A 25,492-nucleotide genomic window follows, 5' to 3' on the forward strand; every position below is an offset into this window, starting at 1 on the left:
CTGTGTTCTCCTGACCTTTGCTTTGATGTGGACGGCGGTGGGGTCAAACGCTGTTCAAAATAAAGATCAGACGGGAGGGGGCGGGGTGGCCCACCTTTCATCCTCTAAAGTTCACCAACACAAAAGAGGGTCTTTGTTGATTTATGCAACTCCCGCTCGGGTTGGTGTCTTTTACCAGCTCACTGTATCCTACCTCTCATCCCTCCCTACCCTCCCTACATTTAAAAAGGAGCTACCTTCGAGCCCTTTTTGGTTCCAGGTAGAGCCCTTTTTGATTCCAGGAAGAGCCCTTTTTGATTCCAGGAAGAGCCCTTTTTGATTCCAGGTAGAGCCCTTTGTGGTTCCAGGTAGAGCCCTTTTTGGTTCCAGGTAGAGCCCTTTTTGATTCCAGGAAGAGCCCTTTTTGATTCCAGGAAGAGCCCTTTTTGATTCCAGGTAGAGCCCTTTGTGGTTCCAGGTAGAGCCCTTTTTGGTTCCAGGTAGAGCCCTTTTTGGTTCCAGGTAGAGCCCTTTTTGATTCCAGGAAGAGCCCTTTTTGATTCCAGGTAGAGCCCTTTGTGGTTCCAGGTAGAGCCCTTTTTGGTTCCAGGTAGAGCCCTTTTTGGTTCCAGGAAGAGCCCTTTTTGATTCCAGGTAGAGCCCTTTGTGGTTCCAGGTAGAGCCCTTTTTGGTTCCAGGTAGAGCCCTTTTTGGTTCCAGGAAGAGCCCTTTTTGGTTCCAGGTAGAGCCCTTTTTGGTTCCAGGAAGAGCCCTTTTTGATTCCAGGTAGAGCCCTTTTTGGTTCCAGGTAGAGCCCTTTTTGGTTCCAGGTAGAGCCCTTTTTGGTTCCAGGTAGAGCCCTTTTTGGTTCCAGGTAGTGCCCTTTTTGGTTCCAGGTAGAGCCCTTTTTGGTTCCAGGTAGAGCCCTTTTTGGTTCCAGGTAGAGCCCTTTTTGGTTCCAGGTAGTGCCCTTTTTGGTTCCAGGTAGAGCCCTTTTTGATTCCAGGTAGAACCCTTTTTGGTTCCAGGCACCCTTTTCTAAAAGTGTACCTACAGCCACCTCTCTCACCCTGTCTCCCCTATCATTCTCTCTCTTCTCTTCTTCCCTCCAGATTATCAAGGACCAGAAGCTGCTGATCATTGTGGGTGGGATGCTGCTGATTGACCTGTGCATCCTCATCTGCTGGCAGATCGTTGATCCGCTGAAGAGGACCGTGGAGGAGTACAGCTTGGAGGTACATCTGACCACCATTTTTCTCCCATTTATATTAACAAAAACATACTCTGACCACGTTTGTCATGTGACCTTTCCAGGGAAAAACTGCCCCGTATAATTATAGGGGGCAAGGACCCAGAGTATTTCCTGACTGGGGAAATGCTGGGCCCTTATTCACCACAATCTAACACCAACACCTTGGTGACACCACTAGATTATCTAATAGCGATAATGGTTCTGGATCTGGGGCACCAACATGTCCACCAGTGAGGCCAGATCAGCAGCAGGCTTCGTTGTGGTTATTTTTGGTTCAGGAGGATATGAGCCACTCTGCCACCTCCTGTCCTCTTCCACTGCTAGCCAGACCCTCTCCTTACCAAGCCAGCTGGGATGTGGGGTGTTGGCAAGGCATGCCGCAAAGAAACACTTGGCATCCCTCTACCCCTGCTACTGGGTAAGGGCCGATGTGTAGAGAGCTGGTGGACTCAGCTCTGCCAGGATTAGTTGAGGGATGGACTTCACCTTGCTAGGGTTGATTACGGTTGGACTTAGCCTTGCCAGGATTGATTGAAGGGTGGATTTTGCTTTGACAGGACTGTTTGGAGTGTGAATGGCTTTTTGGATCCTGGCACACCATATTTGGACCACAAACTGTCATGAGTGATTAGTAGTTAGAGATGGTGACTGTAATGTTTGGCTTTGTTAAAACTGTGATTGATATTGCTGCTGTAACTGTCATTTAGGTCACTGAACACGATAAAGGAGGCTAGATGATTGTTGTTGATTGATTATTGTTCTGTGTGTCAGTAACAGTGGGCATGCTGTATTATATGTCTTGTGATTATTGTTCTGTGTGTCTGTAACAGTGGGAATGCTGTATTATATGTCTTGTGATTATTGTTCTGTGTGTCTGTAACAGTGGGCATGCTGTATTATATGTCTTGTGATTATTGTTCTGTGTGTCTGTAACAGTGGGCATGCTGTATTATATGTCTTGTGATTATTGTTCTGTGTGTCTGTAACAGTGGGCATGCTGTATTATATGTCTTGTGATTATTGTTCTGTGTGTCTGTAACAGTGGGCATGCTGTATTATGTGTCTTGTGATTATTGTTCTGTGTGTCTGTAACAGTGGGCATGCTGTATTATGTGTCTTGTGATTATTGTTCTGTGTGTCTGTAACAGTGGGCATGCTGTATTATGTGTCTTGTGATTATTGTTCTGTGTGTCTGTAACAGTGGGCATGCTGTATTATATGTCTTGTGATTATTGTTCTGTGTGTCTGTAACAGTGGGCATGCTGTATTATATGTCTTGTGATTATTGTTCTGTGTGTCTGTAACAGTGGGCATGCTGTATTATATGTCTTGTGATTATTGTTCTGTGTGTCTGTAACAGTGGGCATGCTGTATTATATGTCTTGTGATTATTGTGCTGTGTGTCTGTAACAGTGGGCATGCTGTATTATATGTCTTGTGATTATTGTTCTGTGTGTCTGTAACAGTGGGCATGCTGTATTATATGTCTTGTGATTATTGTTCTGTGTGTCTGTAACAGTGGGCATGCTGTATTATATGTCTTGTGATTATTGTTCTGTGTCTGTAACAGTGGGCATGCTGTATTATGTGTCTTGTGATTATTGTTCTGTGTGTCTGTAACAGTGGGCATGCTGTATTATGTGTCTTGTGACCGGAGCGAAACTTTGATCAGTCAAATATCCACCACAAATGAACATGGTTGTACTGTACATCTTAATAGGCTCTTCTAATACAGCACTAATACAGTCTGTTTGCATGACAGCCCACTAACTACCATCCCACCATCACGGTTTAACAGCAAACCGAATTACAGATCTAAATTTGACTTCCAAAGTCGATTGGCCTTTGATGTTGTTGGCGGTGGGCACAGACTAGTCAGGGTACACCGGGGGTACAGACTAAGTGGATGTTCAGAGCTAATTAAGAAATCCTTTCAACTCCTCCAGACACCTCCTCAGCTCCTGTCAAGATCGGAGCTTCTGACAGGGCAACGTCCTCCCTAAACACCTTACGCAATTGGTTGAGATGTTTAAAAGAGCCCTGGTGACCTTCGACAAATCAGCAGTGGGATTGGAAGTTCAGGGTGCAGAGTCGTGATGAAAGGCGGCCCTCAGTGGTGTATTCTGGGAGGATTCCAGGAGGGTTGGGGGAGGTTCTTTGAAAGTTCTTTGATGCTATTGACCCGACGTGAAGCTGTTGCTTTTTCATGTTTGTTTGCTCTGCTTGGTCCTGCGGAGGAAAAAGGTGGGATGGAAGGATGAAACTCTCCCTTGGAGCCAATTACCTTTCTGTGACTTCAATTAAACGAGATGCCTCTGAAATGATAAGTAGTGCTTAGCTGGTTACAGCCCCCAAAGCAGCGGGTCACAACGCATTCACACTCTGGGTCACTGAGTAAAAATCTTCCAACCCGTGGTGTTCTCACAGTCCCAAGTCAATGTAGTGTTCTCACAGTCCCAAGTCAATGTTGTGTTCTCACAGTCCCAAGTCAATGTAGTGTTCTCACAGTCCCAAGTCAATGTTGTGTTCTCACAGTCCCAAGACAATGTAGTGTTCTCACAGTCCCAAGACAATGTAGTGTTCTCACAGTCCCAAGTCAATGTAGTGTTCTCACAGTCCCAAGACAATGTAGTGTTCTCACAGTCCCAAGTCAATGGAGTGAAGTGAATGTATTAGCCTCTCTGAGTATGAGCCTGTCCCCTGGGTGTGGCTCTGCATGCCTGGGCTGTGGAATTCAGGATCCGCAGCCTGAGGAGCCTGGCTCCACTGGGCCAAGAGACAGGAGAACACTAACGAGTGAGTGAGTGAGTGAGTGAGTGAGTGAGTGAGTGAGTGAGTGAGGCATGTGCACACTGCCCACAAAATGAGGTGGAAACTGAGCTGCACTTCCTAACCTCCTGCCCAATGTATGATCATATTAGAGGCACATATTTCCCTCAGATTACACAGATCCACAAGGAATTTGAAAACAAACCCGATTTTGATAAACTCCCATATCTACTGGGTGAAATACCACAGTGTGCCACCACAGCAACAAGATTTGTGACCTGTTTCCACAAGAAAAGGGCAACCAGCGAAGAACAAACACCATTGTAAATACATTCCATATTTATGTTTATTTATTTTCATTTTCCCTTTTGTACTTTAACCATTTGCACATCGTTACAACACTCTATCTGTACATAATATGACATTTGTAATGTCTTTATTCTTGTGGAACTTCTGTGATTGTAATGTTTACTGTTCATTTATATTGTTTATTTCACTTTTGTATATTATATACCTCACTTTCTTTGGCAATGATAACATATGTTTCCCATGCCAATGAAGCCCATTGAATTGGATTGAAATTGAATTGAATTGAGAGAGCGCTCTGGGATTGAGAGAGAGAGATTTCATTTTCCATAATTTTATTTTATATTTATTACATTATACTATTGACTGTTACCATTTTATTGTATTTATTTTTGTATTATTATTTACTACCATTTTATATTATTATTTGCTATCATTTATAATTTTGTTACAATGTATATTGTATACATTGTTGCTTTGGCAATATTGACACAATGTTTTTCATGCCAATAAAGCAGCTTGAATTTGAATTTGAATTTGAGAGAGCTCTCTGGGATAGAAGAGAGAGAGAGAGCTCTCTGGGATTGGAGAGAGAGAGAGAGCTCTGGGATTGGAGAGAAAGAGGGAGAGAGCTCTGGGATTGGAGAGAGAGAGAGAGAGCGCTCTGGGATTGGAGAGAGAGAGAGCTCTGGGATTGGAGAGAGAGCGCGCTGGGATTGGAGAGAGAGCGCTCTGGGATTGGAGAGAGAGAGAGAGCTCTGGGATTGGAGAGAGAGAGAGAGCTCTGGGATTGGAGAGAGAGCGGGAGAGAGAGAGAGATAGAGCTCTGGGATTGGAGAGAGAGAGAGAGAGCTATGAGATTGGAGAGAGACCCATGTTGTGCACTATCTTTGACCAAAACCCTATAGTATGGCCCTATGGGCTCTGGCCAAGAGTGCACGAAATAGGGAATAGGCTGCTATTTGGGACCAATGCGCTGAGATTCTTACAAGGCTTCAGGCATGGTTTCCCTGCCGTCCCTCCCCTAGCTTCCTTCCCCCTTTCCCTTCCTCTCCCTCTGTCTCCCCTGATTCTCTCCTTCCATCCTCCAATATCAAGATGTGTTAGTAGGACTGGGAGGAGAAACAACTGGCGACCTTGGGCTGGCAGACTGGGTCCACATGCGGCATCAAAGGACATAGTGTATACAGAGATGTGGCTGTACTGACCTGAACTGTCAGTGTTTAGTCTACTCTGCTGAGAGGTTGTTGTCTGTCATACAGGGCAACAGGATGTAGTCTATGGTATTGATTTAAGATGTACCTGTTGTGTACATTGATCATGTGTATCATGTGCATGTATTGACTTACCTGTAGGAGGTTGTTTGTTTATATGCAAAAATTGTATTTACTTCACTGTGTGTGTGTGTGTGTGTGTGTGTGTGTGTGTGTGTGTGTGTGTGTGTGTGTGTGTGTGTGTGTGTGTGTGTGTGTGTGTGTGTGTGTGTGTGTGTGTGTGTGTGTGTGTGTGTGTGTGTGAGAGAGAGAGCTTTCAGGCATAGTGTGCATTTGGAAAGTATTCAGACCCCTTGACTTTTCCCACATTTTGTTACATTACAGCGTTGTTCTAAAATTTATTAAATTGTTTCCCCCCTCATCAATCTACACATAATACCCCATAATGACATCTCAATACCCCATAATGACATCCCAATACCCCATAATGACAAAGCAAAAACTGTTTTTTGTATGAAAAATGAAATATCACATTTGCATAAGTATTCAGACCCTTTACTCAGTACTTTGTTGAAGCACCTTTGGCAGCGATTACAGCCTCAATTATTCTTGGGTTTGACACTACAAGCTTAACACACCTGTATTTGGGGAGTTTCTCCCATTCTTCTCTGCAGATCCTCTCAAGCGCTGTCAGGTTGGATGGGGAGCATTGCCACACAGCTATTTTCAGGTCAATCCAGAGATGGTCGATCAGGTTCAAGTCTGGGCTCTGGCTGGGCCACTCAAGGACATCCAGAGATTTGTCCTGAAGCCACTCCTGCATTGTCTTGGCTGTGTGCTTCACTCCAGTCTGAAGTCCTGGGCGCTCTGGAGCAGGTTTTCATCAAGGATCTCTCTGTACTTTGCTCTGTTCATCTTTGCCTTGATCCTGACAAGTCTCCCAGTCCCTGCTGCTGAAAAACATCCCCACAGCATGATGCGACCACCAGCATGCTTCACCATAGGGATGGTGACAGGTTCGCTTGGCATTCAGGCCAAAGATTTCAATCTTGGTTTCATCAGACAGGAGAATCTTGTTTCTCATAGTCTGAGTCCTTTAGGTGCCTTTTGGCAAGCTCCAAGCGGGCTGTGATGTGCCTTTCACCGATGAGTGGCTTCCGTCTGACCACTCTACCATAAAGGCCTGATTGGTGGAGTGCTGCAGAGATGGTCGTCCTTTTGGAAGGTTCTCCCATTTCCACAGAGGGACTCTGGAGCTTTATCAGAGTGACCATCGGGTTCTTGGTTACCTCCCTAACCAAGGCCCTTCTCCCCGATTGCTACCTTTGATGGCAGCATTTGCGTGAAACTGAAAGCGCGAACCACTGCTTTTAATCAGGGCAAGGTGACCGGAAACATGACCGAATACAAACAGTGTAACTATTCCCTCCGCAAGGCAATCAAACAAGCTAAGCGTCAGTATAGAGACAAAGTAGAATCTCAATTCAACGGCTCAGACACAAGAGGTATGTGGCAGGGTCTACAGTCAATCACGGATTACAAAAAGAAAACCAGCACCGTCACGGACCAGGATGTCTTGCTCCCAGGCAGACTAATAACTTTTTTGCCCGCTTTGAGGACAATACAGTGCCACTGACACGGCCCGCAACTAAAACATGCGGACTCTCCTTCACTGCAGCCGACGTGGGGAAAACATTTAAATGTGTCAACCCTCGCAAGGCTGCAGGCCCAGACGGCATCCCCAGCCGCGCCCTCAGAGCATGCGCAGACCAGCTGGCTGGTGTGTTTACGGACATATTCAATCAATCCCTATCCCAGTCTGTTGTTCCCACATGCTTCAAGAGGGCCACCATTGTTCCTGTTCCCAAGAAAGCTAAGGTAACTGAGCTAAACGACTGCCTAAATGACTACCTACTAGCACTCACTTCCGTCATCATGAAGTGCTTTGAGAGACTAGTCAAGGACCATATCACCTCCACCCTACCTGACACCCTAGACCCACTCCAATTTGCTTACCGCCCAAATAGGTCCACAGACGATGAAATCTCAACCACACTGCACACTGCCCTAACCCATCTGGACAAGAGGAATACCTATGTGAGAATGCTGTTCATTGACTACAGCTCGGCATTCAACACCATAGTACCCTCCAAGCTCGTCATCAAGCTCGAGACCCTGGGTCTCGACCCCGCCCTGTGCAACTGGGTACTGGACTTCCTGACGGGCCGCCCCCAGGTGGTGAGGGTAGGCAACAACATCTCCTCCCCGCTGATCCTCAACACTGGGGCCCCACAAGGGTGCGTTCTGAGCCCTCTCCTGTACTCCCTGTTCACCCACGACTGCGTGGCCACGCACGCCTCCAACTCAATCATCAAGTTTGCGGACGACACAACAGTGGTAGGCTTGATTACCAACAACGACGAGACGGCCTACAGGGAGGAGGTGAGGGCCCTCGGAGTGTGGTGTCAGGAAAATAACCTCGCACTCAACGTCAACAAAACTAAGGAGATGATTGTGGACTTCAGGAAACAGCAGAGGGAACACCCCCCTATCCACATCGATGGAACAGTAGTGGAGAGGGTAGCAAGTTTTAAGTTCCTCGGCATACACATCACAGACAAACTGAATTGGTCCACTCACACAGACAGCATTGTGAAGAAGGCGCAGCAGCGCCTCTTCAACCTCAGGAGGCTGAAGAAATTTGGCTTGTCACCAAAAGCACTCACAAACTTCTACAGATGCACAATCGAGAGCATCCTGGCGGGCTGTATCACCGCCTGGTACGGCAACTGCTCCGCCCTCAACCGTAAGGCTCTCCAGAGGGTGGTGAGGTCTGCACAACGCATCACCGGGGTCAAACTACCTGCCCTCCAGGACACCTACACCACCCGATGTCACAGGAAGGCCATAAAGATCATCAAGGACATCAACCACCCGAGCCACTGCCTGTTCACCCCGCTATCATCCAGAAGGCGAGGTCAGTACAGGTGCATCAAAGCTGGGACCGAGAGACTGAAAAACAGCTTCTATCTCAAGGCCATCAGACTGTTAGACAGCCACCACTAACATTGAGTGGCTGCTGCCAACACACTGACTCAACTCCAGCCACTTTAATAATGGGAATTGATGGGAAATGATGTAAAATATATCACTAGCCACTTTAAACAATGCTACCTAATATAATGTTTACATACCCTACATTATTCATCTCATATGTATACGTATATACTGCACTCTATATCATCTACTGCATCTTTATGTAATACATGTATCACTAGCCACTTTAACTATGCCACTTTGTTTACATACTCATCTCATATGTATATACTGTACTCGATGCCATCTACTGTATCTTGCCTATGCCGCTCTGTACCATCACTCATTCATATATCTTTATGTACAAATTCTTTATCCCCTTACACTTATAAGGTAGTAGTTTTGGAATTGTTAGCTAGATTACTTGTTGGTTATTACTGCATTGTCGGAACTAGAAGCACAAGCATTTCGCTACACTCGCATTAACATCTGCTAACCATGTGTATGTGACAAATAAAATTTGATTTGATTTGATTTGATTTTGTTCCCAGGCGTCCAGCTCTAGGAATAATCTTGGTGGTTCTAAACTTTTCCCATTTAAGAATGATGGAGACCACTGTGTTCTTGGGGACCTTCAATGCTACATAAATGTTTTGGTACCCTTTCCCCAGACCTGTGCCTCGACACAATCCTGTCTCAGAGCTCTACAGACAATTCCTTTCACCTTTTTTTGCTCTGACATGGACTGTCAACTGTGGGACCTTATATAGACAGGTGTGTGCCTTTCCAAATCACGTCCAATCAATGAAATTACTACAGGTGGACTCCAATCAAGTTGTAGAAAGGATGATCAATGGAAATAGGATGCACCTGAGCTCAATTTCGAGTCTCATAGCAAAGGGTCTGAATATTTACGTAAATAAGGTATTTCTGTTTTTTGATTTTTGCAAACATTTCTAAAAACCTGTTTTCGCTTTGTCATTATGTGGTATTGTGTGTAGATTGATGAGAAAAGTGTTTTATTTAATCAATTTTAAAATCAAATCAAATGTATTTATATAGCCCTTCTTACATCAGCTGATATCTCAAAGTGCTCTACTGAAACCCAGCCTAAAACCCCAAACAGCAAGCAAAGCAGGTGTAGAAGCACGGTGGCTAGGAAAAACTCCCTAGAAAGGCCAAAACCTATGAAGAAACCTAGAGAGGAACCAGGCTATGAGGGGTGGCCAGTCCTCTTCTGGCTGTGCCGGGTGGAGATTATAACAGAACATGGCCAAGATGTTCAAATGTTCATAAATGACCAGCATGGTCAAATAATAATAATCACAGTAGTTGTCGAGGGTGCAGCAAGTCTGCACCTCAGGAGTAAATGTCAGTTGGCTTTTCATAGCCGATCATTGAGAGTATCTCTACCGCTCCTGCTGTCTCTTGAGAGTTGAAAACAGCAGGTCTGGGACAGGTAGCACGTCCGGTGAACAGGTCAGTGTTCCATAGCCGCAGGCAGAACAGTTGAAACTGGAGCAGCAGCACGGCCAGGTGGACTGGGGACAGCAAGGAGTCATCATGCCAGGTAGTCCTGAGGCATGGTCCTAGGGCTCAGGTCCTCCGAGAGAAAGAACGAAAGAGAGAAAGAGAGAATTAGAGAGAGCATACTTAAATTCATACAGGACACCAGATAAGACAGGAGAAGTACTCCAGATATAACAAACTGACCCTAGCCCCCCGACACATAAACTACTGCAGCATAAATACTGGAGGCTGAGACAGGAGGGGTCAGGAGACACTGTGGCCCCATCCGATGATACCCCCGGACAGGGCCAAACAGGAAGGATATAACCCCACCCACTTTGCCAAAGCACAGCCCCCACACCACTAGAGGGATATCTTCAACCACCAACTTAACATCCTGAGACAAGGCCGAGTATAGCCCACAAAGACCTCCGCCACGGCACAACCCAAGGGGGGGGGGGGCAACCCAGACAGGAAGATCACGTCAGTGACTCAACCCACTCAAGTGACGCACCCCTCCTAGGGACGGCATGAAAGAGCACCAGTAAGCCAGTGACTCAGCCCCTGTAATAGGGTTAGAGGCAGAGAATCCCAGTGGAGAGAGGGGAACCGGCCAAGCAGAGACAGCAAGGGCGGTTCGTTGCTCCAGAGCCTTTCCGTTCACCTTCACACTCCTGGGCCAGACTACACTCAATCATATGACCCACTGAAGAGATGAGTGTTCAGTAAAGACTTAAAGGTTGAGACCGAGTCTGTGTCCAGCTGCCTCCCTGCCTCCAGCTGTTTGCTTAGAAATTCTAGGGACAATTAGGAGGCCTGCGTCTTGTGACTGTAGCGTACGTGTAGGTATGCCCGGCAGGACCAAATCAGAAAGATAGGTAGGAGCAAGCCCATGTAATGCTTTGTGGGTTAGCAGTAAAACCTTGAAATCATCCCTTGCCTTAACAGGAAGCCAGTGTAGGGAGGCTAGCACTGGAGTAATATGAGGACATTTTTTGGTTCTAGTCAGGATTCTAGCAGCCGTATTTAGCACTAACTGAAGTTTATTTAGTGCTTTACCCGGGTAGCCGGAAAGTAAAGCATTGCAGTGGTCTAACCTAGAAGTAACAAAAACATGGATGAATTTTTCTGCATCATTTTTGGACAGAAAGTTTCTGATTTTTGCAATGTTAGGTCCTTCACAGTTTTATTTGAGACGATTGTACAACCATCAAGATTAATTGTCAGATTCAACAGAATATCTCTTTGTTTCTTGGGACCTACAACAAGCATCTCTGTTTTGTCTGAGTTTAAAAGTAGAATGTTTGCAGCCATCCACTTCCTTATGTCTGAAACACAGGCTTCTAGCGAGGGCAATTTTGGGGCTTCACCATGTTTCATTGAAATTTACAGCTGTGTGTCATCTGCATAGCAGTGAAAGTTAACATTATGTTTTCAAATGACATCCCCAAGAGGTAAAATATATAGTGGAAAATAAGTATTTGGTCAATAACAAAAGTTTATCTCAATACTTTGTTATATACCCTTTGTTGGCAATGACAGAGGTCAAAAGGTTTTCACACACTGTTGCTGGTATTTTGGCCCATTCCTCCATGCAGATCTCCTCTAGAGCAGTGATGTTTTGGGGCTGTTCCTGGGCAACACGGACTTTCAACTCACTCCAAAGATTTTCTATGGGGTTGAGATCTGGAGACTGGCTAGGCCACTCCAGGACCTTGAAATGCTTCTTATGAAGCCACTCCTTCGTTGCCCGTGCGGTGTGTTTGGGATCATTGTCATGCTGAAAGACCGAGCCACGTTTCATCTTCAATGCCCTTGCTGATGGAAGGAGGTTTTCACTCAAAATCTCACGATTCATGGCCCCATTCATTCTTTCCTTTACACGGCTCAGTCGTCCTGGTCCCTTTGCAGAAAAACAGCCCCAAAGCATGATGTTTCCACCCCCATGCTCAGCATTCTTTGTCCTCCAAACACGACGAGTTGAGTTTTTACCAAAAGGTTCTATTTTGGTTTCATCTGACCATTTGACATTCTCCCAATCTTCTTCTGGATCATCCAAATGCTCTCTAGCAAACTTCAGACGGGCCTGGACATGTACTGGCTTAAGCAGGGGGACACGTCTGGCACTGCATGATTTGAGTCCCTGGCGGCGTAGTGTGTTACTTTGGTCCCAGCTCTCTGCAGGTCATTCACTAGGTGCCCCCGTGTGGTTCTGGGATTTTTGCTCAACGTTCTTGTGATCATTTTGACCCCACGGGGTGAGATCTTGCGTGGAGCCCCAGATCAAGGGAGATTATCAGTGGTCTTGTATGTCTTCCATTTCCTAATAATTGCTCCCACAGTTGATTTCTTCAAACCAAGCTGCTTACCTATTGCAGATGCAGTCTTCCCAGCCTGGTGCAGGTCTACAATTTTGTTTCTGGTGTCCTTTGACAGCTCTTTGGTCTTGGCCATAGTGGAGTTTGGAGTGTGACTGTTTGAGGTTTTGGACAGGTGTATTTTATACTGATAACAAGTTCAAACAGGTGCCATTAATACAGGTAACGAGTGGAGGACAGAGGAGCCTCTTAAAGAAGAAGTTACAGGTCTGTGAGAGCCAGAAATCTTGCTTGATTGTAGGTGACCAAATACTTATTTTCCACCATAATTTGCAAATAAATTCATAAAAAATCCTACAATGTGATTTTCTCGATTTTCTTTCTCATTTTGTCTGTCATAGTTGAAGTGTACCTACAGGCCTCTCTCATCTTTTTAAGTGGGAGAACTTGCACAATTGGTGGCTGACTAAATACTTTTTTGCCCCACTGTAGAGGGCGACCCCTAAGAAATGTTATGCCCTGACTTCAAGGCATTCGTTTTAATTACACTATGTAGCTATAAAACCCTTCTCCTTAAATCAAGTCTCCTTTCTGATCCACAATTAAAACTAGTGTCCCAGATATTAATTCCGTCCCTGTATGTTCCCTTCAGAGCACTGAGGTTGCATCTCAAAGAGGGTTTAGTGCAGTAAATAGGGAATAGGTTGCTGTTTGGGATGCATCCAGTACCAGTCAAAGGTTTTACAACACCTACTCACTCAAGGGTTTTTCTTTATTTTTTACTATTTTCTACATTGTAGAATAATATTGAAGACATCAAAACTATGAAATAACACAGATGGAATCGTAGTAACCATATTTTATATTTGAGATTCTTCAAAGTAGCCATCCTTTGCATTAATGACAGCTTTGCGCACTCTTTGCGCATTCTCTCAACCAGCTTCACCTGGAATGCTTTTCCAACCCAATGTAAAACATAGTAAAAATAAAGAAAAACCCTGGAATGAGTAGGTGTGTCCAAACTTTTGACTGGTACTGTACATATCAGTGTCTTTTCCCACAGTAGCAGGCCTCTTTAACAGGGATCATGCTAGTTACAGCTACAGGAAGGTAGGATTGCCCTGCTGGAAAATTCTGGAGACATTCTGCTGTAAAAGGCAATTAGGTCCATTTTGCGTCTCGTGAATAATTAAATGTTTGTTAACGTTGAGGATGTTTCAGGAGAGGTAGGGGAAGTTTTAGTCATAGCTGGAGGGAGGTTTTCCACTGTGTTTCTGCATCTGCATTGCTTGCTGTTTGGGGTGTCAGGCTGAGTATCTGTAAAGTACATAGTGACAACTGCTGATGCAAAATGGGCTTTGTAAAATATTTGATTGATTTCATTGGTTGGCTGGGTCGAACAGATTAAGCCCCATGCACAGCACATTCTGACACGTCAGTATCAATACACCCGTGTTAGAGAAAAGGCAATGTGTGTGTGTGTGTGTGTGTGTGTGTGTGTGTGTGTGTGTGTGTGTGTGTGTGTGTGTGTGTGTGTGTGTGTGTGTGTGTTTGCCAGTGCTTGTGTGGGTTTGTGTGTCTGTGTCTGTGTGTGTTTGCATTTGTGTGTGTGTGTGTGTGAGTGTTTGTGTGTGTGTCCGTGTGTGTGTCTGTGTGTGTGTCTGTGTGTGTGTCTGTGTGTGTCTGTGTGCGTGTTTGTCCTTGCGTGTTACCCATATGTGAAAGCCCCTCTACTCTGGCCTCAGTATTGTCTCTGGTGTAATGAAGGACAAACCATTGAGGGCCTGATTAGCATTCTGGTGGAGCCTGCAGCAGACCCCCTCTCCTCCCTTCTCCCCTTCCACTCTTTCTCCCCCTCGTCTCCCACTCTCTCTCTCCCACCTCCTCTGTCTCTCTTCCCCCCTCTCCTCGATTCTCCCCTTCCTCTCTTTCTCCCCCTCGTCTCCCACTCTCTCTCTCCCACCTCCTCTGTCTCTCTTCCCCCCTCTCCTCCCTTCTCCCCTTCCTCTCTTTCTCCCCCTCGTCTCCCACTCTCTCTCTCCCACCTCCTCTGTCTCTCTTCCCCCCTCTCCTCCATTCTCCCCTTCCTCTCTTTCTCCCCCTCGTCTCCCACTCTCTCTCTCCCACCTCCTCTGTCTCTCTTCCCCCTTCTCCTCCCTTCTCCCCCTTGTCTCCCACTCTCTCTCTCCCACCTCCTCTGTCTCTCTTCCCCCCTCTCCTCCCTTCTCCCCTTCCTCTCTTTCTCCCCCTCGTCTCCCACTCTCTCTCTCCCACCTCCTCTGTCTCTCTTCCCCCCTCTCCCCTCTCCTCCCTTCTCCCCTTCCTCTCTCTCTCCCACCTCCTCTGTCTCTCTTCCCCCCTCTCCTCCCTTCTCCCCTTCCTCTCTCTCTCCCACCTCCTCTGTCTCTCTTCCCCCCTCTCCTTCCTCCTCCACCCTCCCTTTCTTTATTCCTCTCCTCCTCCTCTCTCTCTCTCCTCTCTCTCTCTCTCCCTCTCCTCTCCCTCTCCTCTCTCTCCCTCTTCTCCCCCTCCTTGCCATCTCTCATTCCAAGGCTGCAGCAAGCAGGCTGCAAAGCAGAAATATTGCAGTGTTGCATCGCCATGGCAACGGCCATGGTTTCTGACACCCATAACGGCAGAGAGCCGCACTGTTGATCCACGAGACAAAAAAAAATAGGAAAATGGTTTTTGGCTGTCACTTCAATGTGGTGACACATGCACAGAGGCACAGGCAGGCTGCTTGCAGGCACGCACACACACATACACACACACACATACTTGAACATGCACACACACATACACACAAACACACAGACAAGACACACAGGATGTTTTTCTCTCCCTCCCTAAAGCTTTCTCTTTCTGACCAAGTTAATGTGAGGCTGTGTGTGTCGGTCAGGGTGACAAAGTTATTGTGAGGCTGTGTGTGTCGGTCAGGGTGACCAAGTTATTGTGAGGCTGTGTGTGTCGGTCAGGGTGACCAAGTTATTGTGAGGCTGTGTGTGTCGGTCAGGGTGACCAAGTTATTGTGAGGCTGTGTGTGTCGGTCAGGGTGACCAAGTTATTGTGAGGCTGTGTGTGTCGGTCAGGGTGACCAAGTTATTGTGAGGCTGTGTGTGTCGGTCAGGGTGACCAAGTTAATGTGAGGCTGTGTGTGTCGGTCAGGGTGACCAAGTTATTGTGAGGCTGTGTGTGTCGGTCAGGGTGACCAAGTTAATGTGAGGCTGTGTGTGTCGGTCAGGATGACCAAGTTAATGTGAGGCTGTGTGTGTCGGTCAGGGTGACCAAGTTATTGTGAGGGCTGTGCAGTATCGCTGTACTCTGTAGCTCGCACACGCATGCACGCACACACACTCACACACAGCACACACACACACACTCACACACAGCACACACACACACACCACAGCCACACACACACACAACTCACTGGCTCCTTTGATGTGTGAATGCACTTTCTGGATTTGGCCCTTTAATAATCTGAGTAATTGGTCTGAACATGGAAGCCCTCATTATCAGCCGGTGAAGGAAGACAGGGAGGTGGTAATGTCCACAACGGGGGGTCGAGGGTCAATGCAGCAAGGTGACCATGGAGACAGATGAATATTATCATGTCCACAGTCATGGAGACAGATGAATATTCTCATGTCCACAGCCATGCAGACAGATTAATATTCTCATATCCACAGTCATGGAGACAGATGAATATTATCATGTCCACAGCCATGCAGACAGATTAATATTATCATGTCCACAGTCATGGAGACAGATGAATATTATCATGTCCACAGCCATGCAGACAGATTAATATTCTCATGTCCACAGCCATGCAGACAGATGAAAATTCTCATGTCCACAGTCATGGAGACAGATTAATATTCTCATGTCCACAGTCATGCAGACAGATGAATATTATCATGTCCATAGCCATGCAGACAGATGACTATTCTCATATCCACAGTCATGCAGACAGATGAATATTCTCATATCCACAGTCATGGAGACAGATGAATATTATCATGTCCACAGTCATGCAGACAGATGACTATTCTCATATCCACAGTCATGCAGACAGATGAATATTCTCATATCCACAGTCATGGAGACAGATGAATATTATCATGTCCACAGCCATGCAGACAGATTAATATTCTCATATCCACAGTAATGCAGACAGAGGAATATGATCATGTCCACAGCCATGCAGACAGATTAATATTATCATATCCACAGTCATGCAGACAGATGAATATTATCATGTCCACAGTCATGGAGACAGATGAATATTCTCATATCCACAGTCATGGAGACAGATGAATATTATCATGTCCACAGTCATGCAGACAGATGACTATTCTCATATCCACAGCCATGCAGACAGATTAATATTCTCATATCCACAGTCATGGAGACAGGTGAATATTATCATATCCACAGCCATGCAGACAGATTAATATTCTCATATCCACAGTCATGCAGACAGATTAATATTATCATGTCCACAGTCATGGAGACAGATTAATATTCTCATGTCCACAGTCATGCAGACATATGAATATTATCATGTCCACAGTCATGGAGACAGATTAATATTCTCATGTCCACAGCCATGCAGACAGATTAATATTCTCATGTCCACAGTCATGGAGACAGATGAATATTATCATGTCCACAGCCATGCAGACAGATGAATATTCTTATATCCACAGCCATGGAGACAGATGAATATTCTCATATCCACAGTCATGGTGGACGCATTGAAAAGAATACCACATTCCACTTCTGAAAAGAGCTGGTTCCTTTTTCTTTTCAGTTTTCTTTTCACTTCTCCTGTTCCCCCCATTTTGCAACTCTCAAAGTGACAGTTTCTGCCTTCTAAACAAATTCCACCCTCCACTAGTTCCATACCTGTTTCCTTTACTCACGTCCTCTCCTCCTTCTCCTCTTCTCCTCCTAGCCTCCCCCCATTATCCCATTCTTCCCAGCTCCCCCAATGGACAGACAAGGTTGAATAAAATAGAAAAAATAACCTGCGACCCCTAGGGGCCCTTGCTCAGACAGACCCAGAACATTCTCCATCTGTTTTACTGTCTTTATCATCCCTTCCTCATTCTCCCCTCTAGCAGGTTCGGTCCTGTGGCCTCTTCAAAGAAAGGTATAGTAAGATGGAGGACGTTGGTGGGCAGGCAGGCGGGCAGGCAAGCGGCAGGCTGGCATTAGCCCTGTCTGATAAATGACAGAGTGGCAGGTCTCGCTCTCTCTGCAGCTGTATGGACAGGCGGGGAGGGCACTACATGAACACACAGTTGCATACGCAGAGAGACGTGGAGTACATACAGATACTCATGGACACACACAACCAATAAACACTCATGTGTTCACATACACATTTAGATGTGCTGTACTGTACTGTACACACACACACACACACACACACACACACACACATACACATACACACACACACACACAACCAATAAACACTCATGTGTTCACATACACATTTAGATGTGCTGTACTGTACTGTACACACACACACACACACACATACACACACACACACACACACACACACACATACACACACACACCCACACACACACACACACATACACACACACAGATACACACACATACACACACACACACACACATACACACACACAGATACACACACACACACACACACACACATACACACACACACACACACAAACACACACAAGAGTTTATACAAATAGAAACCTTGTCAATACACACTAGTACACAAACTCACATGCACAATGCACCTGCACATATTCCCTCCTCCTCTGCAACACCTCAACCAGTGTACAGTACAGCTTCTGTACACAATGAGTAGGATGTAATTTAGAACAGTGTTCAGACCATAGATAGATTCCCTCTCCATGGTTACGACCTCCAGTCGTAAGTGCATAGAGATTGGCCAGTAAAGATGCCCAATGATATTATCTGTGAGGGATGTTGAGTGAGTGTTCTTTATGAAGAAGGCAACCTTCGCCACTCTTTAAAGGGGAAGTTCAGGATTTTGCAACTGGATGTTAGATGATTCTTCCATGGAACCATGGATGACAGTTTCTCCTGGCCCATAAACTACTTTGAGGGTGAGGAAACATGTAAAACCAAGTTGTAAAATGCTGAACTTCCCCTTTAAGGCTCTTCTGTAATAACAGAGGTGGGTTCTATCTCTGTGGAATCAATGACTGATCAAAGACAATTGGGCCTTTACAGGATAACTACTTCCCACCTAGTGTGTGTGTGTGTGTGTGTGTGTGTGTGTGTGTGTGTGTGTGTGTGTGTGTGTGTGTGTGTGTGTGTGTGTGTGTGTGTGTGTCTGTGTGTGTCAAGAAGAAGAGTAGAAGGAGAGAAAAATAGAGGGAGAGAAGAATAGAGGGAGAGAATAATAGAGGGAAGAGAGAAGAATAGAGGGAGAGAAGAATAGAGGGAAGAGAGAAGAATAGAGGGAGAGAGAAAAATAGAGGGAGAGAAGAATAGAGGGAAGAGAGAAGAGTAGAGGGAGAGAAGAATAGAGGGAAGAGAGAAGAATAGAGGGAAGAGAGAAGAATAGAGGGAGAGAAGAATAGAGGGAGGAGAGAAGAATAGAGGGAGAAAAGAATAGAGGGAGAGAAGAATAGAGGGAAGAGAGAAGAATAGAGGGAAGAGAGAATAATAGAGGGAGAGAAGAATAGAGGGAAGAGAGAATAATAGAGGGAGAGAAGAATAGAGGGAAGAGAGAAGAATAGAGGAAGAGAGAAGAATAGAGGGAGAGAGAAGAATAGAGGGAGAGAAGAATAGAGGGAAGAGAGAAGAATAGAGGAAGAGAGAAGAATAGAGGGAGAGAAGAATAGAGGGGAGAGAGAAGAATAGAGGGAAGAGAGAATAGAGGGAGAGAGAAGAATAGAGGGAGAGAGAAGAATAGAGGGAGAGAGAAGAATAGAGGGAAGAGAGAAGAATAAAGGGAGAGAGAAGAATAGAGGGAAGAGAGAAGAATAGAGGGAGAGAGAAGAATAGAGGGAAGAGAGAAGAATAGAGGGAAGAGAGAAGAATAAAGGGAGAGAGAAGAATAGAGGGAAGAGAGAAGAATAGAGGGAAGAGAGAAGAATAGAAGGAGAGAATTTGTCTTGGTGATCTACAGTATGCAGTAATGGCATTGGTGAAAATAATACTATGGGCCAGTTTCCTAAACACAGCAATGGAATTCTTCTACAGGACTAGACTTAGTACAGGAATATACTTCATCTGTATCCTGGAATGTACTAAGGTTAAGTTAATTTCATAATGTATTATCATTGGCATCAGTTGTTAGATAACACTGATATGGAAGTTATTAGTGGTGGTACTGGTCCAAAAGCACACACAGTTGAAGTCAGAAGTGTCCATACACCTTAGCCAAGTACATTTAAACTCAGTTTTTCACCATTCCTGACATTTAATCCAAGTAAAGATTCCCTGTCTTAGGTCAGTTAGGATCACCACTTTATTTTAAGAATGTGAAATGTCAGAATAATAGTAGAAAGAATGATTTATTTCAGATTTTATTTATTTCACCACATTCCCAGTGGGTCAGAAATGTACATACACTCAATTAGTGTTTGCCTTTAAATTGTTTAACTTGGATCAAACGTTTCGTGTAGGCTTCCACAAGCTTCCCACAATATGTTGGGTGAATTGTGGCCCATTCCTCCTGACAGAGCTGGTGTAACTGAGTCAGGTTTGTAGGCCTCCTTGTTCGCACATGCTTTTTCAGTTCTTCCCACACATTTTCTATAGGATTGAGGTCAGGGCTTTGTGATGGCCACTCCAATACCTTGACTTTGTTGTCCTTAAGCCATTTTGCCACAACTTTGTAAGTATACTTGGGGTCATTGTCCATTTGGAAGACCCATTTACGACCAAGCTTTAACTTCCTGACTGATGTCTTTCCTACCTCATGATGCCATCTATTTTGTGAAGAGCACCAGTCCCTACAGCAAAGCACCCCCACAACATGATGCTGCCACCCCCATGCTTCATGGTTGGGATGGTGTTCTTCAGCTTGCCTCCCCCTTTTTCCTTCAAACATAACGATGGTCATTATGGCCAAACAGTTCTATTTTTGTTTCATCAGACCAGAGGACATTTCTCCAAAAAGTATGATATTTATCCCCATGTGCAGTTGCAAACTGTAGTCTGACTTTTTTATGGTGGTTTTGGAGCAGTGGCTTCTTACTTGCTGAGCGGCCTTTAAGGTTATGTCGATATAGGATTAGTTTTACTCTGGATAAAAATATTTTTGTACCTGTTTCCTCCAGAATCTTCACAAGGTCATGTGCTGTTGTTCTGGGAAAGTACGTTCATCTCAAGGAGACAGGATGCGTCTCCTTCCTGAGCGGTATGACGGCTGCGTGGTTCCATGGTGTTTATACTTGCGTACTATTGTTTGTACAGATGAATGTGGTACCTTCAGGCATTTGTAAATTGCTCCCAAGGATGAACCAGACTTGTGGAGGTCACCAAGCATACCTGGACCCGCCGCCATGTCGCCAAGCTAACACAAAGTGTCAACGCACCACCAAGCATACCTGGACCCGCCGCCATGTCGCCAAGCTAACACGAAGTGTCAACGCACCACCAAGCATACCTGGACCCGCCGCCATGTCGCCAAGCTAACACAAAGTGTCAACGCACCACCAAGCATACCTGGACCCGCCGCCATGTCGCCAAGCTAACACAAAGTGTCAACGCACCACCAAGCATACCTGGACCCGCCGCCATGTTGCCAAGCTAACACAAAGTGTCAACGCACCACCAAGCATACCTGGACCCGCCGCCATGTCGCCAAGCTAACACAAAGTGTCAACGCACCACCAAGCATACCTGGAACCGCCAAGCTAGCACAAAGTGTCATAAATCATAAATCATAATTAATAAATTCATATGGACAAAGCAGAACTGATTTTAGAGCAGAATTTATACTTTGAGATGCTTTATGAATCTGGGCTCAGATATCTAGCAAAGTTAAAGTGTGTATTTATAATGCAATCGGTGTATACATCTAGAGCAATAGAATTATGGGAGCATCACACTGAGAACCAGGGTCAGGGTCTAGTTGTTGCCAGTCTGGTGCCGATACAGGAAGGCTCATAAATTGGATGTGTATTTGTGCATTGTTGAGCTTGTTCAAGTCAATCTGTTGAGATGGAACGTTTCCCCTGCCTCCTTAACTCACTCTGTAGCATTCTCTCTCTCCCTCTCCCTCTCCCTCTCCCTGTCTCTCTCTCTCTCTCTCTCTCTCTCTCTCTCTCTCTCTCTCTCTCTCTCTCTCTTCATCTCTATTGTTCTCTCTCTCTCTTCCTTTCTTCCTCCCCCTCTCTCTCTATCTATATCCCCCTCTCTCATATCGCAACCCAAACATTTTCCTGTTCCTCTCCTCCTCTCTTCCCAGTCTGCAGTTGCTAGGCAATGGCTGATTGAGCATGGGGGAGGGGGGGGGCGTTCCAAATTAAAAGTGGTGTCAAGAGTACCCCTTGTGACCACAGAGACCTGTCCAGTCAGAACACAACTGTGATAGACCCACACACACACACACACACACACACACACACACACACACGTGGTATGTGGTTTTTTCATGAATGTGGAAAAATAGTAGAATTGTCACTTGGAAACTATCAAATGCGCGGCAGGAATCATATTTCCTACAGACGAAGGGATATGTTTTGTCTGGAGATGAAGTAGGAGTAGAGGAGTGGAGAAGGAGAGAGGGAGAGGAGCAGAAGAGGAGAGGAGGAAAAGGGGAGAGGAGGAGAAATGGAGAGGAGGAGAGGTGGAGAGGAGGAAGGGGGAGAGGAGGAGTGGGGTTGGAGTGCAGAGAGGGAGGAGTGGAGAGGAGGAGAGGGGGAGAGAAGGAGAGGGGGAGAGGAGGAGAGGAGGAGGAGTGGAGAGGAGGAGAGGGGGAGGAGTGGAGAGGAGGAGAGGGGGAGAGGAGGAGTGGGGTTGGAGTGCAGAGAGGGAGGAGTGGAGAGGAGGAGAGGAGGAGAGAAGGAGAGGAGGAGGAGTGGAGAGGGGGAGGAGTGGAGAGGAGGAGAGGGGGAGGAGTGGAAAGGAGGAGAGGGGGAGAGGAAGAGAGGGGGAGAGGAGGAGGAGTGGAGAAGGGGAGAGGAGAAGAAGTGGAAAGGGTATACAGACAGAGATACACTCCAAAGAGATACTGACAGAAATGCAATAGGCCTCTCTTAATTATTGCGGCCCAAATGACACCCTATTCCCTATGTAGTGCACTACATTTAACCAAACCCCTGTTCAAAAGTAATGCACTAAATAAGGAATAGGGTACCATTTGACACATCCAGTGTTTACAACTCTGAACTGAAGGTGAAAACTGTAAAGACTTTTTCATTATTACATTTCTTCTCCTCTGTAAAGATGTGTGTTAGATGTGTGTTAGATGTGTGTTAGATGTGTGTTAGATGTGTGTTAGATGTGTGTTAGATGTGTGTTAGATGTGTGTTAGATGTGTGTTAGATGTGTGTTAGATGTGTGTTAGATGTGTGTTAGATGTGTGTTAGATGTGTGTTAGATGTGTGTTAGATGTGTGTTAGATGTGTGTTAGATGTGTGTTGGATGTGTGTTAGATGTGTGTTAGATGTGTGTTAGATGTGTGTTAGATGTGTGTTAGATGTGTGTTAGATGTGTGTTGTGCAGGTAAAGTGTAACAGGTCACAGATGTGGTTTTATTGGGTTGGTTCTGTTGTGTAACAGCTTAGAGATGTGGTTTTATTGGGTTGGTTCTGTTGTGTAACAGCTTAGAGATGTGGTTTTATTGGGTTGGTTCTGTTGTGTAACAGCTTAGAGATGTGGTTTTATTGGGTTGGTTCTGTGGTGTAACAGGTCACAGATGTGGTTTTATTGGGTTGGTTCTGTTGTGTAGCAGCTTACAGATGTGGTTTTATTGGGTTGGTTCTGTGGTGTAACAGGTCACAGATGTGGTTTTATTGGGTTGGTTCTGTTGTGTAACAGCTTAGAGATGTGGTTTTATTGGGTTGGTTCTGTGGTGTCTCAGGTCACAGATGTGGTTTTATTGGGTTGGTTCTGTGGTGTAACAGCTTACAGGTGTGGTTTTATTGGGTTGGTTCTGTGGTGTAACAGCCTACAGATGTGGTTTTATTGGGTTGGTTCTGTGGTGTAACAGCTTAGAGATGTGGTTTTATTGGGTTGGTTCTGTGGTGTTCAGCCGTTGACCTTTGCTTCCTTCCTATAGGTCCATTGATTCTGACTGAACTTTGGAATTACCTTTTACTCACACACACACACACACACACACACACACACACACACACACACACACACACACACACACACACACACACACACACACACACACACACACACACACACACACACACACACAGGACTCTCTATGGGACTCCCTGCTAAAATAAAGGTTAAATAAATAAACACACACACAGGCCCAGCATGTGGGGGGGATGTTTGCTGCTCAAGAGCTAGGAAAGGTGTTTTAGGTACCTCGGCCTCTCATTGACAGTGTGTGGGTGTCGAGGAGGTCAATTATAACGAGATAATTACTGACTTCCCACAACTTCACACCGTTACACTCACACATACACAAACATGTGCACACACACACACACACTCACACACACACACACACACAAACACAATACACTTACACATACACACCTCCCTTCCCCTCTCCATACACGCCACAGTTCATCAGGGATCAGGTAGCAGGCAAGGTCAGCCGTTGATGGTGAGATGTGAGCTGTTTGTATAAACCTTAAGTGCTGCCTCAGCACACCAGTGAGGAGGGAGGCATGGACGAAGTGAGGAATGGAGACAGTGAGGGAGGGAGGGAGGGAGGGAGGGATTCAGTGAGGGATGGAGACAGTGAGGGAGGGAGGGAGGGAGGGATTCAGTGAGGGATGGAGACAGTGAGGGAGGGAGGGAGGGAGGGAGGGAGGGAGGGAGGGAGGGAGGGAGGGAGGGAGGGAGGGAGGGAGGGAGGGAGGGAGGGAGGGAGGGAGGCAGTGAAGGGATGGAGAGTCAGTGAGAGAGACAGAGAGAGAGAGAGAGAGAGAGAGAGAGAGATAGAAAGAGGGAGACAGAGAGAGAGAGAGAGAGAGAGAGAGGGAGAGAGAGAGAGAGAGAGAGAGAGAGAGAGAGAGAGAGAGAGAGGGCGGAAGAGAGAGAGAGGTCTGCTGGTGGATCAGGTTTACTGATAAAGAGCTGGATGAGATGTCTGCCCCTAGCCCAGGCTAGCTGCCTGCTGAGAGGAGTGAGGGATGAGAGGAGAAGAAGAAGAGGATGGGGGTATGGCAGGCGGAGGTGTCATGGCTGGTTAACGTCACCCACCGCGGGTGACATTGATAAGCTCCTGGGGTTCACCATGCTCCGGGCTTGGGCGACAGACACGCATGCACACACACACACACACAGACAGAGACACAAATATACACAGTAACACTCAAACACACACGCTCCGGGCTGGGCGAAGGGGAAGGTCAGATAATTAAACCCATCTTTGTGGTGACAACAAGCTGGCACGCTGCCAATCTACCTGCCCCTGCACAGGATGGCGAGGGAGAGTGTGACACAAACAGCTGGTGACACAGACCAAGGGACCGTCACTGTACCATACCCTCAGAAACACATTATTGAACACACATCTGATCACAAATGAGGCTTCAATGTCTCTGTTTCTGTCTAGGAAGTACTGTAAAATAGTTGTTATTTTTTTTACCATGTAATCTGACAGATTACAACTCAGGGCCCTAGTTAGAGGGGGTCTATAACAAAGACCTATAGTTTTTCCTGGTCATGTGACATGGTCAGAACTCTAGGCCCTAGAAATACGCTGTACAGACAAACAAACATAGGAGCTCGTCTGCTGTACCATTGATATGTTGTTTCTATTTGTCCCAAAGCTACAAAAGGGCCCATATTACTGTCAAAAAAATACACTCTATGAATCAACACTCATTATGCCTTCATATAACTCTCCTTGTAAGTAGCCTTATGTGAGCCAGAACGGCACATCCCCTATTTCTGTAGTGCGAGGCACCTTGATGTACAACTGCACCCCCTGGACAGCA

General features: G+C 45.9%; 1 protein-coding gene across 1 annotated transcript in view; it reads left to right on the forward strand.

Moving 5' to 3' along the window:
* LOC110496654 (gamma-aminobutyric acid type B receptor subunit 2) overlaps positions 1–25,492 on the forward strand; it is a 432,145-nt gene that overhangs the window by 341,518 nt on the left and 65,135 nt on the right. Inside the window, exon 13 of the mRNA XM_036953439.1 lies at positions 1,092–1,214. Within this exon, the coding sequence (XP_036809334.1) occupies positions 1,092–1,214 (123 nt within the window). The remainder of the gene's footprint in view (positions 1–1,091; positions 1,215–25,492) is intronic.

The sequence above is a fragment of the Oncorhynchus mykiss genome, chromosome 18 (genome assembly GCF_013265735.2).
Source record: "Oncorhynchus mykiss isolate Arlee chromosome 18, USDA_OmykA_1.1, whole genome shotgun sequence".
In the NCBI taxonomy this organism is placed as follows: Eukaryota; Metazoa; Chordata; class Actinopteri; order Salmoniformes; family Salmonidae; genus Oncorhynchus; species Oncorhynchus mykiss.